Raw genomic sequence first — 22,848 nt, 5'->3', positions numbered from 1 at the left:
TGATGCGAGATTAGGAAGGCATGATGAGTTTTGCTCTAAATGAAAAAAGTCAAAGAGTAAGAGGTGACAAAAAGACAGTGAAATCTAAATACAAAAGGATCTTATTTGAATTAATTCTCCCTTACAGTAAGTTCAAAATTCTAACTCCTAAGTTTCATGAAAAGTAAGCTCAGTCAATTCTCAGTTACAGCTGAATGGCTTGCTATGGTGTGGGTTAACTGTGCCATGAATGCAGACACAAGAGAGAACTCAGTTTCTTTACTGCGCAGAAGCCATTAACCTGTTTGCAGGTAAAAGTTGGCCCCACAAACACCATCGCTGTGTTCATATGGCACTGAGCCTGTGCTAGTAAGTCTTGCTAGACCCAACTTGGCTTTTTACGGAGCAAACACCAAGATTTGGATCTGCCCAACTCAAGCTACTACTGGCCAAAGCATCCCATATTCTCTGTAGCAGGAATCCAGCATATGCTAGATACAGAAGACGCTGAAATGTCATGAGACCTTTTACCCAACTATCCCAGCTTTTTAGTGACAGGAAAGCATTGCCATCTTGATCTTTAATTGTCAAACTGAAAAACAGGGAAGCAATTACACAATTAAGGACAAAATAGAGATCAAAATACAGGCTGCATGCTTCATGTTCCTTTTTCTAACTACAGCATAAGCTTTTTATTAATAAGGCCTCTTATAAGCAAAATAAAAATCCATTTATAAAGTTTTCAAGGTTCATCTGCTACAATAAAAAAAGCCTTCAATTTTGTCTCACAGCTGATAAAAAATAGAGCTTGTAAGTAAGAAAAGCAATAAAGATTTCAATTTCACTTAAAAGAGAAAGGCCAATAGAAACAGAATTGCATAGCTACTCAATGCTCCTGTCAAAATAGGGTTGTAGTCTACAAATACCAACAAAATAGACAGCCTGTACTAAATAATAAGAACAAAACCTATATAAGGCAGTATTACAGCTGTCAAATGTTCAAACAACTATTCTTCAAAAAATAGGTAGTGCAAATAATGGCTGTTTCAATTATGGTCAAATCTGCCCTTGTTTTTCCAGCAATTTGGTTTGCCATTGTATCAAATCCATTATATACACCTAGTATTCTAGACAAAGATCTATCATCTTCTCCTATTTTATCTTTTTATGCTTTTATAACACATAGAAGATATATGTGTGTTATTGTTAGGATACATCTTAGTGGTATTATGAAGTAATTGCCCTTAATGACAAAGAAAGTGGGAATGAAAATTAAAAAAAAACCAAGAAAAAAGAATTGCATTAGTACTGTCAATTTTAGGGGAGGGCAGCGGGGAAGAGAGAAGGAAAGGATGTGACAACTCTGTATTAACTAACCTCCTTGAGTTAATATCTTCCCATAGAGATTGCAGAGCTGTGAACAATGAAAATATTTACTGTCACATATTCTAAACAAAGCTTTCTCCTAATTTCCTGGCTGAGGTTGGTCAAGCCACACCTTTTCTTTTCACAGGCGCTATGGGGAACAGCACAGAACTGTTAACTGGAAAGGAACAAACGGCAGACCAGATGCCTCATCTGCTTCCCCCAAGCAAAGGGACTTGTAGGTGACTTCAAGAAACACAAGCTTTCCTAAACACCTCTTTCTATCGAGTACCTCTGGAGAAAGCCAGCACAAGCCCTCCCATGAAGCATTAATCCCCTGAGACTCACCACACCTGCAAGGGGAAATTTCAGCAGAGCCACTAAAGGAGTTGGGTGTTGAATAGCTGGGTTGAGAATGGGGAGGATCTCAAAAAGTACAGGAAGAATAAAATAATTCCAGCAGAAATATCTCATTATGCTTACATTTCTCTGAATATTCAGTATTCAGTCTACACCCTCTGACAATATTAGATTCCATCTCTCACAGCAGCAGCAAGTAGAGAATTGCTAACACATCAGAGCCAGAAGATGGCACCTTTCAACAGTTTCCTATCCACTTTTCCCCCAGCAAGAGCCATTAAGACTGGAGCCACCGCTAATAAATGTGAACTAATACTTTCGGGGGAAAAAAAAACAAAATGCTTTTGCTACAGACAGAATTCTATCATGTACCACTACTCTACATACTACAGTTTGTTAAAGAAAGTCTAATTCCAGATATAATTTCTGTTAATGAAGCTGGTCAATACAACTCAAAGGGGTCAGCAGAAAAATATCCAGTAAGAACAAAATAGATATGCTTTCATCTGTTAAAACTTCCAGTCTTTTCAACAAAGCATGCCACACTTCTGTTAAAACACTTCAGACCAATAACAGAAGGGTTTAGTCTTCACCATATATATCCTGTATATTCAGCAGAAACTAATGCCAACAAAGGAAATGTAACACTTCTGGATTTAGAATCACATACACATGCATGACATTCTTTTTATTTAACTCTTTACTGTTAGCTACTTTCCTAAGTGAAAATGTCACTTCAGTGAAGTGTTTCACTGCAGCTTAAGACTGTAAAAGGTTTGATTATGGCCATCCCTAAGTTTTTCCATTTTTTCCAAGTTTTTGTACATTATAAAATGCTTAATGCTACAGTTGTTGAAGAGCTTTTCTGAATTAAGGCCACGATAATAAGGTCGAGTGTTCCTATGCAACGTGGCTTTTGTGACTGCCCATTAATATGTCAGCTCCCTGCAACAAGAGCCACCACTCTGCTTTTTCTACTGAAAACAAAAGTTCCCAAACTTTTCACATTAAGCTCCCTCTCTTTTCTGTAACAGTTTGGCGATCTCCTTGCTGTGCCCCTCCGTCTACACAAATAAATGAATAACCACACCTTTACACACACCAGATCCCCACAGAACTACAAGATGATTTCAATTAATCTCCAAAGAAGTCTGTAACACAGTTTTGAAATCCTAACTGTGAGGTGGGGAGAATCTGTTAACTGCTGAATGAGAGAAATGACAGCATGTGTGAGAAACAGATCACTGTGACAAAGCATCAAAGCATTCATTTTCGAAGTAAAACTGACTCACAGAGCATCATTTTGCAGTCATATTTTTCTGTTTTCCTTTTGTCTCCTCTTATCACGCCCTCCCCCCCCAAAAAAAAAAACCCAAAACAACACAACAGGAACAAATGACTATTATTCCACCTGGAAATCAATGCACACTATGGCAAGACGGGTCAGGCATCCTTGGGAAAACTCAAGTTTCTAACAAACATTTCTAAGATAATGATGAGCAAATGGTATCTCTTGCAAATTGGTGCAATTTTTCTATTCAGTAATGTTTTAAAACTCACCTCATCAGAAGCATTTTCATAACAGCAACTTAATTGTTTAGAGAGACTTTGGATAAACCACAGCTGTTCTGCTTCACTAGCTGGAGAGGTACTATAATAAACTGAAACTAACTGTAAACATCCATAACAAAAACAAAACAAAAAACCCACACCAGGTAACAAATACAACTGTATAGCACAAGGGAGCTGACATTAACAGGGATTTACTTTATCCCATACAAGCTTTCATCTCAGTGCCCAGTTACCTCACCTTACCTCTGTATCTGAAAAATAGCACATCAACAACAACTTCCATTCAAGGCTGAAATGGCAGTCTCTTCAAAAAAATGTAGAACATTAGGTGGACACCGTATTAAGAATGTTAATATTAATTCCATGCTATTAGCTACCTTTATGGCATGGATGATCTCAGTGATGAAAGAAGTAGCATCAGAAAACATGGTCTTTGCAAGGGGAGGAGGAAGGCTCAAAAATTTTTGTCTTGCTGTGTACACATGCATTCCCTACTGCAGGCATACCTACAAATGCATGCATTTGTGCTTTCACAAATATACATGGACTTTCTAACTGCACATTCAGCTTGAGATGATGATGGTTCTGGAGCTGGGTGGGAGTTTGGCTGTTAGCCAGGGCTAACACGATCCAAAAGAATAAAGCAGATGCCAGGTCTACTAAACTGCCTCCAATGAGTTTGAACTGGTAGGCTTGATTTGAATGTAGTAAAACACTATTTGCATTGTGGTGTATGAAAAGAAATACAGTTCCTCTGATCTTTGAATGCATTGGCACTGAAGGTTTAAGGAAATATGGAAAGCAGCTACAACATTTTTTATCACCAACTTCAACAGATACAAGACATTGGAATTAAATATAAGGAAGGTCACATTTTGTTGATGAGATTTTTGTCTTCTGTGTTGAATAGAAACCATAACCAGTCAGCAGAAATGGTTTCTCTGGACTGCATTAGTGCAACTCAATCAGTTTAAAGCTTTAGATCAGTTTACTTATAATGTATTATTATTTAAGCTCTCGTTCCCCCACTTCCCCCTCAAAAATGACAAATTACTAATGAATGTTAAAAACAACTATCTTCTTATTTTCTTTACAAGGTCTTAATATATAAATCAGTGTAAGAATTGAAGGAAGTATGGATTTTAAATTCATGTGTGGCTGTAATGATAATCTAGTTTGACTACTGCAGAACACAACCCTAAAGCACTGGGCAAATTACAGCATACATTCTGTAAGTCGAAGACCAATTATGTCTCTTCAAGTGATAAAGATGCTGTCGCACCTCAAGGCAGGATTTCCCACTAATCATCCTCATTTAAGAAATAGTGTATTATATCCAATTCCAGACAGCTTTCCCTTCTAGACAGAGGAATATATCCTTCTTTTGTCTAAAAGACTAAGTCATCCACTGGAATCAGCAGTTTCCTCCTCATGAAAGTACTCAGTGTGATCATGTCAAGTCTTAGACTTCTCTGACAATACAGTGAGCACCAAGTCTCAGTGTCAGGAATATCTCTCATGACATTGTTTTAAACTGCTTCCAACATCTCAACACTTTCTGAAGTACAGACAAAATGACTGATGAGTACAATAATCCATGATTGTTTCATCACTGCCACAGAAAGACGACTATTTTTTTCAGTCTTATTTCTTTCAACTGATTTCAAGTTAACTATGATTTACACCTAACTTTACAAACAGTGACCATCAGAAAAGGCACATATTTCCTTTCTAAAGACATTCAGATACACTTTTTGGCAAGACTGTCAAATCTTGTCTTTTATGTAAGCCAAGACAAGGCTTCACAACCAAAGTAAAAAAACAGGTTAATAAAAATAGGTCAATGAAAAGTAATAGCAGAGGGATTTAAGAACAAATTTCAGCTTTGCAGCTGACAAAATATAAATTCCATGTCTTACACCAGTCATGCATAGATGATGATTATAAGCTAGACAGTGTGCCATTGTAATATATCACCATGAAGGCACGCTGCTGAGTTAAAAAACAAACAAAATCATAGTCCTAACCAACTATCATACTGGAGAAATCATATCATAAAGGAACGGAGGAGCTTTGGTTTACACAGTCCTAAAGATAGTTCCTTAGCAATTTGACTTGCTTTTCATTCCTAAACTCTTCCTTGTACTAAGCAGCTTAATAGCTCTCAATAAAACCAGCAACAAAATTGTCACCGGTAATTCTCAAGTGCTGAAAATATGATTGTAAACATATAGTCCCAAAAGAAACTAGCAATATAATTTACAAACACATTAAATAGTTGCAAATGCCTCTTCTGCTCAAGTAAAACATTTAAAAGCAATCATTTCCATTCTTTTAATAAGACTGTAAAAATGATACCAGTTTTCAAGAGAAATCGACAGCCCAGATTCCTTTTTCCACTCTCTTAGCTGAGTACTCTATCCATTAGCTACAGAGTCATGTTGTTGCTTGCTTGTTCTCTCTGGCCTCTTGAATCTTACCATTTTTTTGCTATACAGTTGTTTTTGATAGAACAAAGATCACTTCTGCCTAGCACAGCTTACAGCCTGGTGGCTTAGCAGACTTTTCTAGTTTAAATCCACTTTTGGGGCTAAGGGAGTAGTTTTCTATTTCATGTATGAACTTTCTGATTAGGGTATTTTACAAAAATGAGTTGCATTACCCTATAAATAGATAGTTTTAGAAAAATTAAAAGGGAGACCTACTGCAGCACACTGTGCTGAAATCAGTCTTCCCTTTCTGTTAAGTATAGCATAACTGCACTCAACGAGCGCAGTCTTTCACAGCTTTGGTGCCTTTCCCCCTTCATTTTCCATCTGCAGCAGTTCAGGCAAAAGCCAGCAGGACATTCCCACAATATACAGGCACCTAGATAAACTTCAGACTGAAAGGCCTAAAATGCTTTACAGAACTACACACACTCTATTTGCTTCTCAGTTCACCTTTTTTCTTTTTTAGGCACTTCCTTATTCCTGTTTCAGATGCTGATGCATATGCTCTGGATTTCATCCACAAAAAACATTTTTGGCACATTTATCCCAGCTGAATAAATGTCTTGCCCTTCGAATGGTACTCCATGAAAAGTAAAGTAATAATTAAGATCTCAGTCCTACCCAAGTCAGGATTGCATCAAATAAGGGACAACTAGCCTAGTCCATAGGGGCATGCTTGTGTCAGCACATTAGGCATTTACTGAAGTAAGTAGTATCAGTGTTTATGAGTTTGTTACTTGTTGCCAAGACAGACTGTAAGCTTTGTACATAGGGTCAAAAAGTAAGTTACTTAATCCTATGGCTGATATTTCATACCACCAGTCACCATGTTAATCAGTAACCAGGCAATTTAACTACTCAATCCTACTACTACAAAGTATAAGTGCAAGGTGCACATCTGAAGTTAAGCGTCACTTCCCTGAACTATTTTAAGAGTATCCAGATACAAAGGCGTGGATTTTGCTGATCAGAGTACTCATTAATCATTTTAGTGATTCCAAGCAGGGAGCAAAGTCAAGCAACCCACCAAAGATTATTAATGTACGGTATAAGGAGGAAAAAACACTTTACATAGACAACTAAGTTATCCAATCCAATAAACATTGTAGAGCTTCAATTTCAACTAGATTTCAAATGAAGTATAAAATCTGTGTTTAGTGATCAAATAATTATAGAAAACTGCTCAAATGTATTCTACAAAAGTAAACCATATGGAGTACATTATTTTCAGTCTGGATTTACTAAGACAGTGGTATAACTGCTTCTGCAGTAGTTCTTTTGCTAGTAAAACTATTTGGGGAATAAGGAAAAGAAATATATAAATAATCACACACCTCCAAATAGCTATATTAGAAAAATAAACCTAAGTCTAAGATCCTGCATCCTGAATACTCAAAAGCATTTAGGATGTGTCCAGTTTCATTGTCAACCATGTTCTTTTGGTAGTTTGTCTCTGATACATAAGAAGATAAAAAACAGAACTGTAAGTCATAAGCAGTAGAAGATGAAATCACAAAAAAAGGGTACTTAATCAATAATAAAAAAATAGCTAAAATAATTTTGAATGGAAAATAAAACAACAAAACCCAAGTATCATTATTGAAAGGAAACTAGTAAGTGATGATAAATTTCCTGTAGAATGAACTTCGATCTTACTATCAACTGAACACTATACATTTTTGTTATCTCTTTGCTTACTTTGCAAAAATACTCTTGCCTTCAGCACCATCTGGTACACTAAAGCCACACCAATTCAAAGCTCAAATGCCTTCAGTAATTAACTCTTTAAGTAACCTGATCTGCATCACTTGCCTTCATTATCTCATTTTGAGACATACCATCTTTATTAATTAAGTACAGAATTATTGCCGTTAAAATCCCACATCATCTTGAAAGATCTTTTCAAACCTGACATAATCTTACTGCATTCATAGTGCTTGAACAAAGAAAGAAACCCCACACTCTTTTCCAAACTTGGCTTTTTTTTCCCCCTGAACAAAGAAAATGCATTTTTCAGCTTACTGTAACGAGCACTGAGTTGTTAATGTTTTAAAAAAATCATGATCAGTTGAGATAAGTATTTAAGACCAATTATTAAAGGATTGAGGTTAGTTTTGAGGTCACTTCCTCTGCCACAGAAGTTTTACAATTTCACGATTAATCTCCCATAAAACTGTTGCGACACACACATGGATTAGGGAAGACTGACAAATTCACAAAGAAAGAACGGACATAGTCTTTGGAATTTACTCTACTGTAAAAGCTATTTACAGTTGGTAAATATTGTCTCTGAAATGCAAGGATTTGTTCTCAAACTTTGCAAAAAAAAAAAATTCAAGTAGTATTAAACTTTCTACTTTGATTTAATTTAATTTTGAAATTTTTGAACTTTTTGCATTAACTGAAAGTATTCATCAACAAGCATAAACGGCAACAACCATAAAGTCGAAGTCTATGTGCATTGCAACTACACCTTGCTACACAAACAACCTAAACTTTAAAAGAGATTTAAAAAGTTATTACAGTGAGTTAAGAATACACATTTCAAAGAGAAATATCAGAGCAGGTTTCCATGTTGCCTATTGTCTTGATGTCAAAATTGCTCTTATGCAATTCAACTGTTTTTACTAACACTGTTTTTTAGTCACAGAACAGTGTTTTGGTTGCAATTACAGCTTGTAACTAATGACAGCATTGGTTGAGAATGACTGCAAGTAACATGAGAAATTACTGAACTCTTTTTTAGTATTTAATAAAATTCTACAAACAGGAAAATGTATTATGGGGGAAGAGTAGACTTGAATTTTTTTTTTTTTGCAAAGTATGAGAACAGCTATTTAAAACTTTTTCATACGTTACAGTGATATGTTCTAAGTGAAATAATAAATTAAAATGTCTAGTTAAAGTTTCCTAGTATTTAGCATATTATAATAAGGAAGTATCTTTTGGGAACACAGTTTCCAAATAACCCTATAGGATGCCAGAAAACCAAACAGAAGTACTAGTCTTAAATGTGGTCTCTCTTATTATAACAACCCTGGAAACAAAACCGTAAAGGGAGGGTTTTGATCTCGGTTGTCTTAGCACATCTAAGACTCCATCTACACAAAGACAAATGAGACCACCCACTGGACCTAAATGTGTACAGGTCATAAAAATACTGTCGGCACAAAACAGAAGGCTTTCATACTTAGATGTAGCTCATAATTCCATTACAACACCATACTAGTAATTGATGCCACGAAAAAACCCCAAACAAAACAGGGAACAAGTAGCCAAAACAGGGAACAAGTAGCAAAATACAGTTCAATATTAAAAATGTTCATTTTAATCTAGATAAAATTATTAATTCATGAAAGACAAACTCATCTGAGAAAGTCACAATGTTTTAGTTAACTAACATTACATTTTAAAATATTAAAATGTGAAAAATAATATTTAATTAACTAATAATTTAATTTGTAGAGAATGGATATGAAACTAGTAACTGACTGTTATGGACAAAATCCATTCCCTCTAAATTTTGAAGATATGGCTTCCCCCCCCATGGAAGGGGGAAATTCACCTTCCAAATGTTCATCATTGGATTTTTTTTGTGGGTCTATATGTTTTATTTATTTCATTATTTGTTTTTTATTAATTCAAACCATGAGGATTTCCTTAAGAAAGCTCATCAGTTGCAAGAGATGGTTGAGCTTGCTTTGTCAACTTCAGAACTGGCCACCCAATTTGAAAACAGTCTTCTAAAATTGAAAATGTAGACAAGTTCAAGAATGTGTCTCCTTAAAAAGTCAAAAAACAGAACTATATTTCTATTGTTGAAATACAGAAAGTTTTTGAGAGACTTGAAAAAGAAAAATTAAAAATGTGATTTGGCAGAGGCTTTTTCAACATTTATCACAGCACTGACACTGGATGTAAAAGTTTTTATCTTGAAGGAACTGATGCAGGAACTAAGAGTAGCATGCCAGAAAAAACATCATATGATCTAAAACTATGAATAAGAACAATTTTTTTTTTTCTTCTTCTTTAAGAAGAACTGCCTTATTCCAGTGTTCTCTGTATAGGCATAAATGAGATACAGGTTAGCACCTTGAGATGTTTCAAGGTTCTAGGCAGCCTTAAGCCTACAAATAACCTTCTTGAAATTTTTTTCGGCTACTCATTTAAATCTTTCATATGAAAGGAAAGTTGAGGCAACAGTATAACAACTCTGCTAGATATAATTGTCCTTACTATCTTCTCTCCTTTGATGTTAAGAAGGGTTTATGGATGACATATGTATTTACAAAAGTACAGAGCAAGTTGTTCAAATGACACTAAGAATATTAGGATATTTCCAACACCATTACAGGCTTTCAGGCTTTCTTTTGAGGCCCCCTAACTCCGCATACATCTAAACTCTAAAATATTAGTTTCTAAGTGAGAATTTGGAGATTTATACAATGCTGCTGCCTTTTTTTTTCTTTCTTCTTCTTTTTTTCTTTTTTTTTTTTTGTTTTAATTGCATGCTATTTCCTACATTTACGAGACAGAATACTACTAGAACAAGTCTGCAATGCACTGCAGTCTTTTATCTACTGATTTAAAGGGAACTGCTTTTGTAACTGAACCATATGTGAAGACCTCCATGCAACACTCATGACAGAGATGATCACATAAACTGCCACCAAAGGTCTTGTCTCAACTCTCAGAAAAGTTGAAAAACAATTTTATAGCTGACTCCTAGTTAGCCTTTGACTGTGACTCCACTGTGAATTTTTCAGATAGAAAAATCATATTACTTCATGTAGAACTATATTTCTGCTGGTATTGATCTTTTATTTTCATCACTCAAAAATCAAGCCAAGCTAGATGTGAATCAGAGCACTAATTCTGAGTAATCTCCTCTTAATAGGAAATTAATCAATACTAATGTTATAGTGTCATTATATACACAAACTCCATTAAGTTACACTACTCAGAGAGCCTATCAAGGAAAGACTGATATCTCTGAAAGCCATTATACTGTATGAAGGTAGTACTATGCAAGTGGCTCAAAACAGTATCTGATCACTCTCTGGCTAGAATTACAATTCTGCACGTTATATATTCCAGCTCAAAAGAACATACAATATAGAGGGAGTCTCTCTCCATCACCATTTCTGCATCAGAATATGGGAAAATCGAAAGAAAACCTCACTTTCTTTTAAACTCCTGCTTTACAACATAGATCGTGCAGAGTATGACCTGAAGTTTTTATGTAGTTCCAGGGACAGAAAAAGGAGAAGGGAAGGACTGCTGTGCTTCCCGTTAATTTTCCCAGCTCCTACCATTTCTCTTTTTCCGAAGAGATGTAAGAGAATAAATAAAATAAATAAATAAAGCCCCAATGTCACCACCTCAAATTTAAAAGAAGCGATCTCTACATAAATGCTTGCAAATAATTTTTAAAATAGCTGCCTATCGTATAGCAAATTTCCTATCTTTTCAAGTCCTAAATATTGTAGAGTGAGTGGATGTGAAAATGTTATTAGAAATTTCGCAGATATGAACTTGTTTTCCCAGTTCCAAAAAAGACCAGGTTGAAAACCACTAGTCTAATAGCACTTCATGTGCTTTAAACAGTATTTAAAAAGGAAAATAAAAGTAGCTTTTTGCAGAATTAAACTCTCTTTCTAAATATATGTCTATACAAACTTTTGTCTACTCATGTAATCATCTGTGGTTGCAGGAGTTTAACAAACATTTGGGTTAATTCTGGTCACATTTTCAGCAAAGGTAAAGAAAAAAAAATAATCTGTTCTACAGAGTGTAATCAAATACTTTATTTTCTCTGCATGTGACAGGTAAACAGTTGGGCTCATGGAGGCTGCTACATACGCTTCAAGCTGTGTGACATGAATTGAGCCTGGCATTATTTGCCAGCTACAGAAGTAACAAGAACAATTCCAGTGTTTGGATCTTTATTTAACTTTAAATCACATTAGTATGCAATGTAGTAATACTGGTTTTATTCAAGTTCTAAAATATTAGGTCAATTGGGATTAAAACCCACAAGTAGTTAAACAACAAAGATTTCCTTTGTTAAAATGAAGCCAATATTACTGTGCGGTCACTGGCCCTTCATTTCCTCACTAAGCAATTCTCCAGTGTTATCGGAAACCCATGGAAGTTGTTTGCAGCTGCACCCATTTCCTACTTCACCTCCCTCAGTCTCCAAATCGGAGACACACACACACACACACAAAGATACTGCTTTAAAGGTTACAAACACTGTAAAATGATAAAATCATGTAAGGTAAATGGTTTACTCATGAGCTATTAGCATTTTATAACTTTACAAAGCTCTAATGATTACTAGAGACTAACAAACCAACAGTGAAAGCCACAGACTCAGTGTTACCAAAATTTTAATCACGCTGTTTGACAGAACAACCTTTTTATATTAAAATAGCATTTTATTTTGGGATTGCACATATAAAAATGCCTTTAAATCAGCACTTAATTTGAAGGTTGATGTTAACTTTGTAATGCATGTTTTGAGGCATGGTATAATTTATGAAACAAAAACCGCCACAATCCTAAATTGCCACAGGATCAATTTAGTGTAAGTACTTTCAAAAAAGAGCATAGGAAAAAAAGAAAATAAGAGTAAAAGTTATGTCAAATAATATTAAATCCTAGACAAACACTTATCCTCAGATTTAGTCACTCAAACAAGGCAATTCCAGAGTCAAGTCTGCCATATCATCTTGACTTGACTGCCTTGCATGTGTGCATTAAGGTGCACAGACTCAGGCCTCATCAGGAGCACAGGATGTAGTATGTTCTGAAATGGGTAATTACTCAGTGCTTCTGCTGGAATTCGGTATGTAAGAAAGGCCTTATCTAAATGGCCTAACCCCTACACCACAGGATTACTAATTTCCTCAAAGGAATGTCCGTGGCATTCTCATGATAATACCCAAGTGCTTCATAAATATGAGTGAATATATCTTCACAACACTCTCAAGCAATTAGGTCGTGCAATTATTCCTCTCTCATACCTGCAAAACTGAAGTATGGGGAAATTAACACTCAAAATTAATTTTGTCATTCTCCTGTCCAGGTTATGGACCCAGGTCTAGTTTTTGGAAGTATGCATCATTTTTATATCAAGTTGTATTAAAGGTATAGAAAGCTATACTTTTGCACTCAGCATTTCTGCAAATCTGACTCAAAATAGTTATACAGAGCAATGTCAAGTAACCCCCTACCTCATTTGCTATTCTTGTTTTAAATTTCTGAAGTAAGGCGTGGCTTCTGGAGAAAGTGTTATTTGCTACCCAACCCTGATTCCTTCCCCAAGCCAAATCTAGTCAGTACAATACATGTAACAGAAGTTCCGGGGGAGTGGAAATAAGCATACCAACTTGGCAAAAAGATCAGAAATAATTTCTGGCCTGAATACATGGGCAAGGTAATCCAAAAAGGGTACAAGGGTCTTCCCTCACCTTATATGGATACCTGGTTAGGATTCCAGTTTCTTTATCAGTAATACCAAGGAGAACTGGAACTCCTTTCACTATGCAAATGCAGTTTTTGCCATTCTAATGCATATACTGCCACTTACAAGGAAGTCATATAAGCTGCTTTCAGGCACCTTAACTCAGCAATTAATTACACAAGGCCTGTATCATTGAGTAGCAGCCATATTTTAAAATCGTGGCATGGCAAAACTATTCCATCCATATGGAAACAGATACAGAGCCTAGGGGAATTCAGTGAGCTCCTTTTGTTTAGAGTTCAGTGTAATGGCTCTAGTTCTGCAACAATTAAGGATGTTCTCCTTAGCTCTTAAATCTCCATGTTTTACATACGACTTCCTGAGCCATTATTGTTGGTCAGTTAAGGCTGAACACCTTTCTTCTAATTTCACATGAAGTTTGCAATCCCACAATTTAAAGAATAAAAATAGAAGAAAACTACAAAACACAGGAAGCAACGATAGAAAAAGAATTTTGTTCTAGCCCACTACAATGTCACTCTGGGGAACTGTAAGTATACATTTTAAATTGAGGAGCTAGTTTGCATACTACCCTTACAATTCTTACCAGGTGCAACAAAAACCTTGTATTTGATGCGTGTCCCACTCTCCTGTCTCAGACAGAAAGAAATTACATGTTTTGATTGAAAGCTCTTCGTAAAATGAATACAATAACTCTCTCTTGAATTGGCACTAACAGATCCATTTCTAAATGGTTAATCCAATACAGATTAGAAATTATATAATCATAATTCATAAACAGCTCATAAACGTACACTTATATACAATGGTATTATCAACTATTATCAGTAGATGCCGTACTAAGTACTGTTCCACTTTCAGTAAGAACTACTGCAATCCTGCTATCAACTGTCATGCTTCCAACATTCCTCCTCAAAAGCAATAAAGCAAATTAAGATCTTATAACATGAAGGAATCAAAGATGGAAAAAAAATAAATTTGTCCACTCAATATACTGTGTAAAAATAAAAATATTCAGTAATTTAATTAAAACAATATAATATGCAATTGTATTTTGTAAATACAACCATGGAGTTTATATCAGTGAGATGTAAAACTTTTCAGTCCTGCAACTAGGTTGGAGTTGAATCACTGCCTTTTAAGTGAAACAGCTCATTACTCGTTCCTCAAAGCATCCGTTTTTGTTCATTCGCTGCTGTCTCAGACAAAACGTATCCAAACGCATCCAATGAAATACAAAAACTAGCAACTAAGAATATTTTGATAATTAAGTTTCAAAGTCTTTGACCTTGTTACAAGGTAATTACAAAATGTAAAAAGAAAAAAAAACGAACAACTCACAAGCAAATAAACCACACCCATAATAAACAGTGAAAAATTACTGAACTACTTTCTATTATACATACCAGAAAAAACATTGTACGTCGTGAGCTCCAAAGCACAAAACACAGAACTTGTTTACTCTTATATAATCCTTTGCTTTACATGAGTGTTGCTAAAAGCGCAAATCTTTTCTGATCCTCTGTGCAATAGCTCTAGGGTTAAGTGGTGAGATTAACCATAGAGTCCCAGGATCTGTGTTCTGAATAGCTATAAAATTCCGCCAACTCCAACTCCTTCTATCTAAACATCTTAAAATGCCTTGGAACTCCACCATTTTTCTCAATTACTTCTCTATTTAATTACAAGCTATTTTGCAAGAAGTTAAGCAGATATAAATTAGTTACCATAACTTACATATTTGTCTACAATTGTGTTCAGGTTGAGCGTGAAAGTTGTGGAATTAGTCTTTGCTCTAATTTCTTCCTGCAAATAATATTATGACTATTTTTATTCCACCTGGCCAGCTCACATGTACAGCAGCTTTTTTTCATTACATGGAAACTCCAAAACTAAAGAAAATTATATTTGATTGGCTTTAATGAAAGGCCAGGTATGTCTGAAAAGATTACAAAATGTCCTGTGATGTACTTTGTTACATATCCTCCTCCAAAAAGTGAAACAATTTCTGTATGCAAAGAAAAACTTAGAACTATTTCTTTAACTAAATTATTTTATAATTACTTAAAATAAGAAAGATGTTTTTAAGTGTCGAAGAAGATTTACTGAAGGGGATACTCAGCAACTGATCACTGTAAGAAGCCCACAGATTCAGCTAGCAGCATTTTTGAGAAACAGATCAGTCAATCAATAGTTCTTGTCGTGAAAAGAAATCTCTTCTTTCTGTGTAAGGTGAACTATATCCTATGTAGGTCCATGTCAGTCAGTTTCACCATCTAAAAATTCAGCATTATTGCACAAAGACACAGACATCTTAGTGTGGAGCCTATAAAATTCTAGAAATTAATTAGCTACTTACAGAGAACAGAAAGCAGTATTTTACTTGACATAGGTCACATATAGGTCATTGCTATTTATAATCTGTATTACTATTATGTGTGGGAGTTCTAGCCATGGACCACAATACCATAGTGTTAAATTCTATAGAGAGACAGAAAAAGATGGATCCTTGACCTGGAGAAGAGACAATAACACAGTATCAGTTGAAACATATTTTTAGCACGCACCACGTATTTTAGGAATCCCAACACTAGTCTTTTCTTGACTCGGGCTAAATGCCATTACAGTCCGCAATTTGCCTTTGGAGTTGCACACTGGCCCACAGTAACAACGTCACACATGCTTATGTCTCTTACTCTGTCACTTTCAATGTTATAATGGGATACAGCTAAAGACTTGATTCATATTCCAGCCCTTTCTCCCCTTTGGCTGGAAGGGAAACCTGGGGCCCTGTGAAGGTTTCTCTTCCTTTGACAAATACCTTACAGTGCGATAGCCTCACAAGGTCCAACAAGGGTAACATACCTGCATAAGTAAACAAGACAGGATTTGATCTCACTAATTCTAGTCAAATGTACTCTTTAGCTGAGACCTATTTTAATTAATTGAGAAAGATAAAATAAACTGTATTATAACTACAACAATAACTAGTGTCTTGTAAAGGGATTTTTCAACTCCTTAACATCCCAATTCTAGTGAAAGCGCTTTCACCCCAAATAAGATCTATTCAGATTAAACGTATTTGATTTCTAATAGACAGAAGAGAGACTGGGGAAGTTACGATCCTGAAAACCTCAGTCAAAACTCATCACTATGTTAGTGCCTACTGCAGATTGACAGTTTCAAACCAAACACGTACAGGAAAAACAAGACAGCCCGACAGATCGCATGAAATCCAGCGTCCTATATAATAGGAAGACAATATACATGAGCTCGCTATTTAATATTCAATGAACTTATATGACTGCACTCTGGGAACACAACCGAAACCAGCCAAAGAGGTTTCCCTTCTCTTTTCCTCTGCCCACCTCTTCTCTTCCCCTCCTCTCTATTTATTATGTCTATCTAGCATTATAATTTTAACAGTAATAGACATCAATGAATTTACCTATCGCTGTGATTTTGACTATATTAAAAAAAAAAAATTCTCCTGCTGAATGTAAATCAGAGGGAGATTCTGTTCTTCTCAGTGCTTGTGTTCTGGAATATAATCAAATAATTATTTGCATTTGGGGGTTGTTGTTTTTTTTTTTTTTTCCCCTTTAACACAGAGCTGAGAAGGACTCGGCACCGCACTATTTGCTTCAACAGTATGCATGCTACAATAAAGGCAGGTAAGAAACTCTCTTGACAGAAAATCTTTATTAGCTTTCTATTAAGTGTTCCTTATCACTTCATGATCTAGCATGTTGAGTTCCCTCAAGCTCCCTTTCTAACATAAATGATATTGGCAGTAAGCAACGGATGTAGAAAACGACAAACTCTGTCTGAAGACAAGTCACAATCTCCTGCTGTCCTAATTTTTCTATCCATTAAATAGGAATAAAGAAGTTTCTTGATCTCAAAACTTAGGTATGGGAGGCATGCAAGTATCTCTTTTAAAAACAAAGTTTGGAAAATGCTGCATAATGATACAGAAGGCAAAGAGGAGTAGGAAAGGACCGGAAGAAAGAGGAAGAGAAAATGAGCTACAGAAAAAAAAAAAGGAAACAGCAATCAAAAATGGTTGGCCAATTATACAGTAAAGAGTAAATGAAGGTAGGTACAGTTTATGTTCACTTTCAATTTGAGCACTTCAGTCACTCAGTTCTTTCCACCCAACTCACAGGCAATTTTACTCCCAGTTTTATCAATATCACTGATTGAGACGACAAGAAATATCAAAGTAGCAAGCAAACAGTACTTTTCAAAAACAGAAAAGGCAAGAAAGTAGATAAATGAGTGGAAAATTCTTCCTTTTGCATTATGTGTAAGCATAGAAATAAAGCGCACACACACACAGAGTTTCTGCATTCACTTTAGAAGATTTTGGGGTTGAATTTTTCTTGTTTTACTTCTTAGGTTGCCTTTGTTCTAAAAAAAACGCTTCTGTAAATATAGCATTTAGTATTTAGATATAGGCTTTAACTATGCTAAAGATCTTCTGTTGCTATAGCTATTTCATATGTCCCACTTGGCAAGTCTTCACAAGCAGATGCAGCACATGCTCACAAAGAAGTTATTGTCAGAAATAACCCAAATAACATACCTGTGTTTGCACTCAGAGCTTTGCTGACACAGCAATTACAGCTGATACAGCACACAAGTCTTTCACACCCTGAGCTGAAACAACTATGAAACAGAATGAAGGCCATAGTGTCAACCCAGCCTTCAAAACATATTTTTCACCTAATTTTTGCTCCTTTAAATTCCCTCCATGAATGAGCAAGAACCAAATGAATAAGGCTTCTATTGCTCCCTTCTACTTACTAGGTTTGTTACAGGTTAAACTCACTCTCTATACCTCTACAGCACCTCTAGTCTAAAAATCTCTGGATTCTGAGAAGTTTCTGGCTGAGTGAATCAGAAGCATCTCCTGTAATCTGTACTGTGAAATAGCACCTAAATGCAACATATGAAAACCTAAGTTGCGCCCAACCCAGCAAAATATTATTTAATTAAAACCAAACCCTTCTCTACCGTTAGGAAAGGTCTGTGGAAAAAACAGCCAGTATATGTACTATTTTCTCTACATTCATTCAGAAGCAAGGGATGGTAGGCAACCTTTACATTGTTTTCAAAATTGCTGTGTAGCTTCAGTTAAAATGGATTATTTTATTTGTTTCCTGCCTCTCTGCCCTATACACATTTCAGCATTTATAATTCACAGTTACTAAAAGGTCACTTGTTTCTTGTATTCGTACTTTCCTGTTAAAACCTCTGTACGTTTTTTCTGAAGCTTTCCAAACAACCACTGAACTCAGCCTCTTTCTGTTCATTACAAACAACCACACCTACAAATTATCTTCCAGATTTTATCTCTCTTACAACAGCAACAGTTACTTACAAAGATAGTCTCTTCTGACTGTGGGACAAGCGAGTTTGCAGTTAATAAATGGCTTGCATTGCTTAGACTAACACTACCCCGGGGCGGGGGGGGGGGGGGGGGGGGGAAGAAGCCTCACAAAAAATCTATGCGTGAAAATTGGAAGACAGACTACTAAGAACAGTTCGGATGAAAGTAAGTTAAAATATGTATTCCAAGACTGTATTTACAAAAGCAAAGCCATCCAGAGGGACCTGGGCAAGCTCCAGAAGTGGGCCCATGTGAACCTCATGAAGTTCAACAAGGCCAACTGCAAGGTCCTGCACCTGGGTTGGGGCAACTCCCAGGATCAATACAGGCTGGGGAATGAAGGGATTGAGAGCAGCCCTGCCGAGAAGGACTTGGGGGTACTGGTGGATGAAAAGCTGGACATGAGCCAACAATGTGCGCTCGCAGCCCAGAAGGCCAACCGTATCCTGGGCTGCACCAAAAGAAGCGTGGCCAGCAGGTCGAGGGAGGTGATTCTGCCCCTCTACTCTGCTCTGGTGAGACCCCACCTGGAGTACTGCGTCCAGCTCTGGAGTCCTCAGCACAAGAAAGACACGGACATCTCCCGATGCTCCCCGCCATCCCACTGCGGGGCGGGGGGAGTGAGCGAGCAGCTGTGTGACGTTCAGCTGCCTGCCAGGTTAAACCACAACAACGGGGCTCTGAGCAACTGATCTAGTTGAGGATGTCCCTGCCCATGGCAGGCGGGTTGGACTAGATGACCTTTAAAGGTCGCTTCCAACCCAAACTATTCTATGAACTATGAACTAAAAAAGCAAATGGACGTTGACCAGTCTAGAGTGGAGCTACTCTGAAGTAAACTTCCCAAAACGCGCATGATGTGGATGTCAAGTACTTTGAACCAACTGCTTCACTCTCAAATCCTCTTCTACTTGTTTGTACAACTTGCTAACATTGACACAGCCCAAGATACCAGGTTCACTCTAACTATTGTGAAAGCATGGTTACAATGTTTACCAGGATCTTGATTTTGCCTGGTTTATGTATTTATGCAAATACGTTGATTCATTCATATGTAAAATAAAACACTGTACTTACCAGTTTTGGGGTTTATCGAAAAGAATCCCTGTGGATTGCCACTTGTAATCTTATAGGTTAGTTTTTCACTTGAGCTAGAATCTGGATCAAATGCCTCAATCTGAATGACGGATACATCTTTAGGCGAGTTTTCCATGACCTCTGGGTAATAAACTGGTTCTGTGGTCTGAGGAGCATTATCATTAACATCCCCAACTTCTATGTAGATTTCAATGAAAGATGATAAAGGCACAATGCCTTGGTCTGTTGCATAAACAGTTAACCAGTAATGTGAAGTAGTCTCACGATCCAGGCGATCTGCAGTCTCAATAATACCTGTTTAAAAGGAAGAAAGATAAATAAAAAATGCTCAATAAATATGCAAAGTGTGTAAAAACAGAGTAAGCAACAAGCTTAAATAAATGAATAAATAAAAATGAATACAAGTTCAAAATAACTGACATCGATTCTACAAGCTGTGTTAATATACACAAACATATTCAGGATAACCTGAAGCCACAAAAAATAAAATTACTACACCAGTTTTCAGCAATTATGCATTACAGATATTAAAACAATATATTACTTAATTTCCTTTCTGACATCCTTTGAGATTTATCAGATCAATTAGCACTATTCATAAAATCTATTTTGCCTAAAAGATTAAATATAATGAGTAATTCACAGTCTTTTGGGACTTGAATGACCCTTTTTACTCATCACTGATTATAGTGAATTTTATACCATATTAAAGTATCTGATTTAGATGCCAAACTCTTGAACTGTTTACCATTATTCATATTAATGAGCAGCTACTTAAACGTGAAACATTCTTATCTATGTGCCCAAATGAATTATTTAACTGAATTTGCTCAGTGAGATTATTTGGATTCACACAGAAATTTCACAGAAAAGAAAACAAAAGTTATACCTGAAGCTAACCTTTGTAGCATTAGGACCAATCAATTGGCTGCCATTACTCTCGCAATGGAAAGCGGTGCTTAAGTCAATTTTACACACATAAAATGAATTACCATTTAAGGGACAGCTACACAATTCACAAACTTGATAAAAATCTGTCTGCTGAGTCTACAGGAGTTTTTGTGAGCCAGAACTAAACAAGGAATGAGGGACTCAAATTTTTTATCCCCTGTGAAGGAAAAATAGATTTATTTTTATAAGCAGCTTACTCTACAGGTACAGTCATAATATGCACGTGTCAAAAGGGTACATGACGCGGTGTAACCTATTTGATGGGGGATGAATATCAAACAGATTCACGGAGCCATGGCACAATTAAACCTTGCACTTCCCTTTTCCTGATCCAGTGGCTCTTACAGGCTGTCCAATTTGAGATATTTTCTAAATAGACCGGAAAACAAACCTGATACATGTCAGGGTGGGGGACAGAGCAAGCCCTTGCAATCATTTCTGTGGAAATCTTGAAGGGCTTTGTCATGGCTCTTATTGCTTGTTATACTAACACACACCAGGACTAATCGGGATTGGAGCTGAGTTGAGTCAAACTATCACCACGACAGCCGGTTTTGGACTCTGGATACAGCCACATGATGCAACTATGTGTGATGTGGCCCTTGTCCTGAGCTCATTTACTCCACCCAATGTAGGAAAAAAAAAAATTTATATATATATATATACACACATACACATATACAACATCAGTAAAATAGGACCTCGATAAAACTATGCCACTGTGTTTTTACAGGAGTTCTACAGGAAAGGAATTAACTTTAAGTATCATTTCCTTCACACACCCCAGACACTTTTTTAATGACTTCTACTGGCTGAGCACAATGAGATAAATATTGAGGAATTACTCATTTATTCATTACTTTCTTTGCCTTGTGGGAAGCTGCATAAAGGTCTGATGATGATCATTTGAAATTTTAAGATGTCAATAAGATCACTTCAGAAGGGCTGCAGGGGATAGCATCTACTGGTTAGACCTGCAAAATACCCATATATAGCATTTCAAGCCACAAGCATTTCAGAACTACCACCAGATGTCAGTGTGGAAACTGGTTTTACATAGTTACAAAAGGAGGAGCACTGCAATTTGAAAATATACATGCATTACATACAGTCTATAAAAGTTTTCTTGAAAGCAAACTGGTGGCTTTATAATTTCCTTTTTTTTTTTTTTTTTTTTAGAGGAACATAATCAAAAACTAAGCCAAGGTGTTAATTTTAAGGATACTGGCATTTTACATTTCCAGTCTCTTCACCTCAGTATTTATATTTTGTTTGATGGCAGTCTGAGTATTAAAAAAAATAATAATCCTATGTAGTCACTGGATTTGCGCTGGGGTTACCTGCATAGTTTCTGATTGTTAATGTACATAAATTTGCTCTTAAAAATGGACACGCAGCCTTGAACGCCCAGTTACCTGGATTCTGTTTTTGCAACCCACTTAGGCTACACCTTTTGCACCTCTCTACTTCAGCTGGGAGACTTGCTTGGGAGTAAATAAATTTGTTCATTACTGTGGCCTCATTTCTAAACCTAAATGCTGGATGTGGCATGCAAGCACTTCATCTTTAGTCTGGGTAGACTCCATGTATGCCTTGGAAAATTTTGTAAAACCTTCATGTCCTACTAAACACAAGACTAGACTGTATTAATTCCCTTTTAGCAAGGCTTCCAGCAATGCTGCTCTGTTGCTTGCGATCCGTGCAGAACACAGTGGGCAGGCTTACGTGCTGAATTGAGCAACCGTTATCATTTTACACCTGTCCTGCTTTCTTAACAGTAGCTACATCAGAAGTGGCAGACTAATTTTAAGATAGCCTTGCCTGATTTTGAAGAAACATAAAAAGAGACTCTTGTAATGGAGCTCTCCTCCTGCAATCTGCTCACCTGGTATTTACAACTTCTACCACCTTAGGTATCAAAGCCCACCTCAAGAAAAAAGAAGACAACGTATTTTGCTTTTGTGGACTATCAGTTCTCAAATGTCCATTCTCTTAAGTCACTTACTTCACAAGGGGAAAAGGGGGAAAAAGTACCACACCAAAAAAACCAACAATAGTATTTCAAAAAGAAATATGTAAAAAGGTTATAGGCATAGTAGGAATAGTGGCTAACAGTACAATACAGCAAAGATGGGCAACTTTATTTT

At 36.3% G+C, this 22,848-nt stretch overlaps 1 protein-coding gene across 1 annotated transcript in view; it reads right to left on the bottom strand.

The window, feature by feature from the left end:
* FAT1 (FAT atypical cadherin 1) overlaps positions 1-22,848 on the bottom strand; it is a 111,477-nt gene that overhangs the window by 54,164 nt on the left and 34,465 nt on the right. The window contains exon 3 of the mRNA XM_075149213.1: positions 19,730-20,044. Coding sequence (XP_075005314.1) covers positions 19,730-20,044 — 315 coding nt within the window. The remainder of the gene's footprint in view (positions 1-19,729; positions 20,045-22,848) is intronic.

Source organism: Calonectris borealis, chromosome 4 (genome assembly GCF_964195595.1).
Source record: "Calonectris borealis chromosome 4, bCalBor7.hap1.2, whole genome shotgun sequence".
NCBI classification, from domain to species: Eukaryota; Metazoa; Chordata; class Aves; order Procellariiformes; family Procellariidae; genus Calonectris; species Calonectris borealis.
This window is presented reverse-complemented; position numbering and strand designations above follow the sequence as displayed.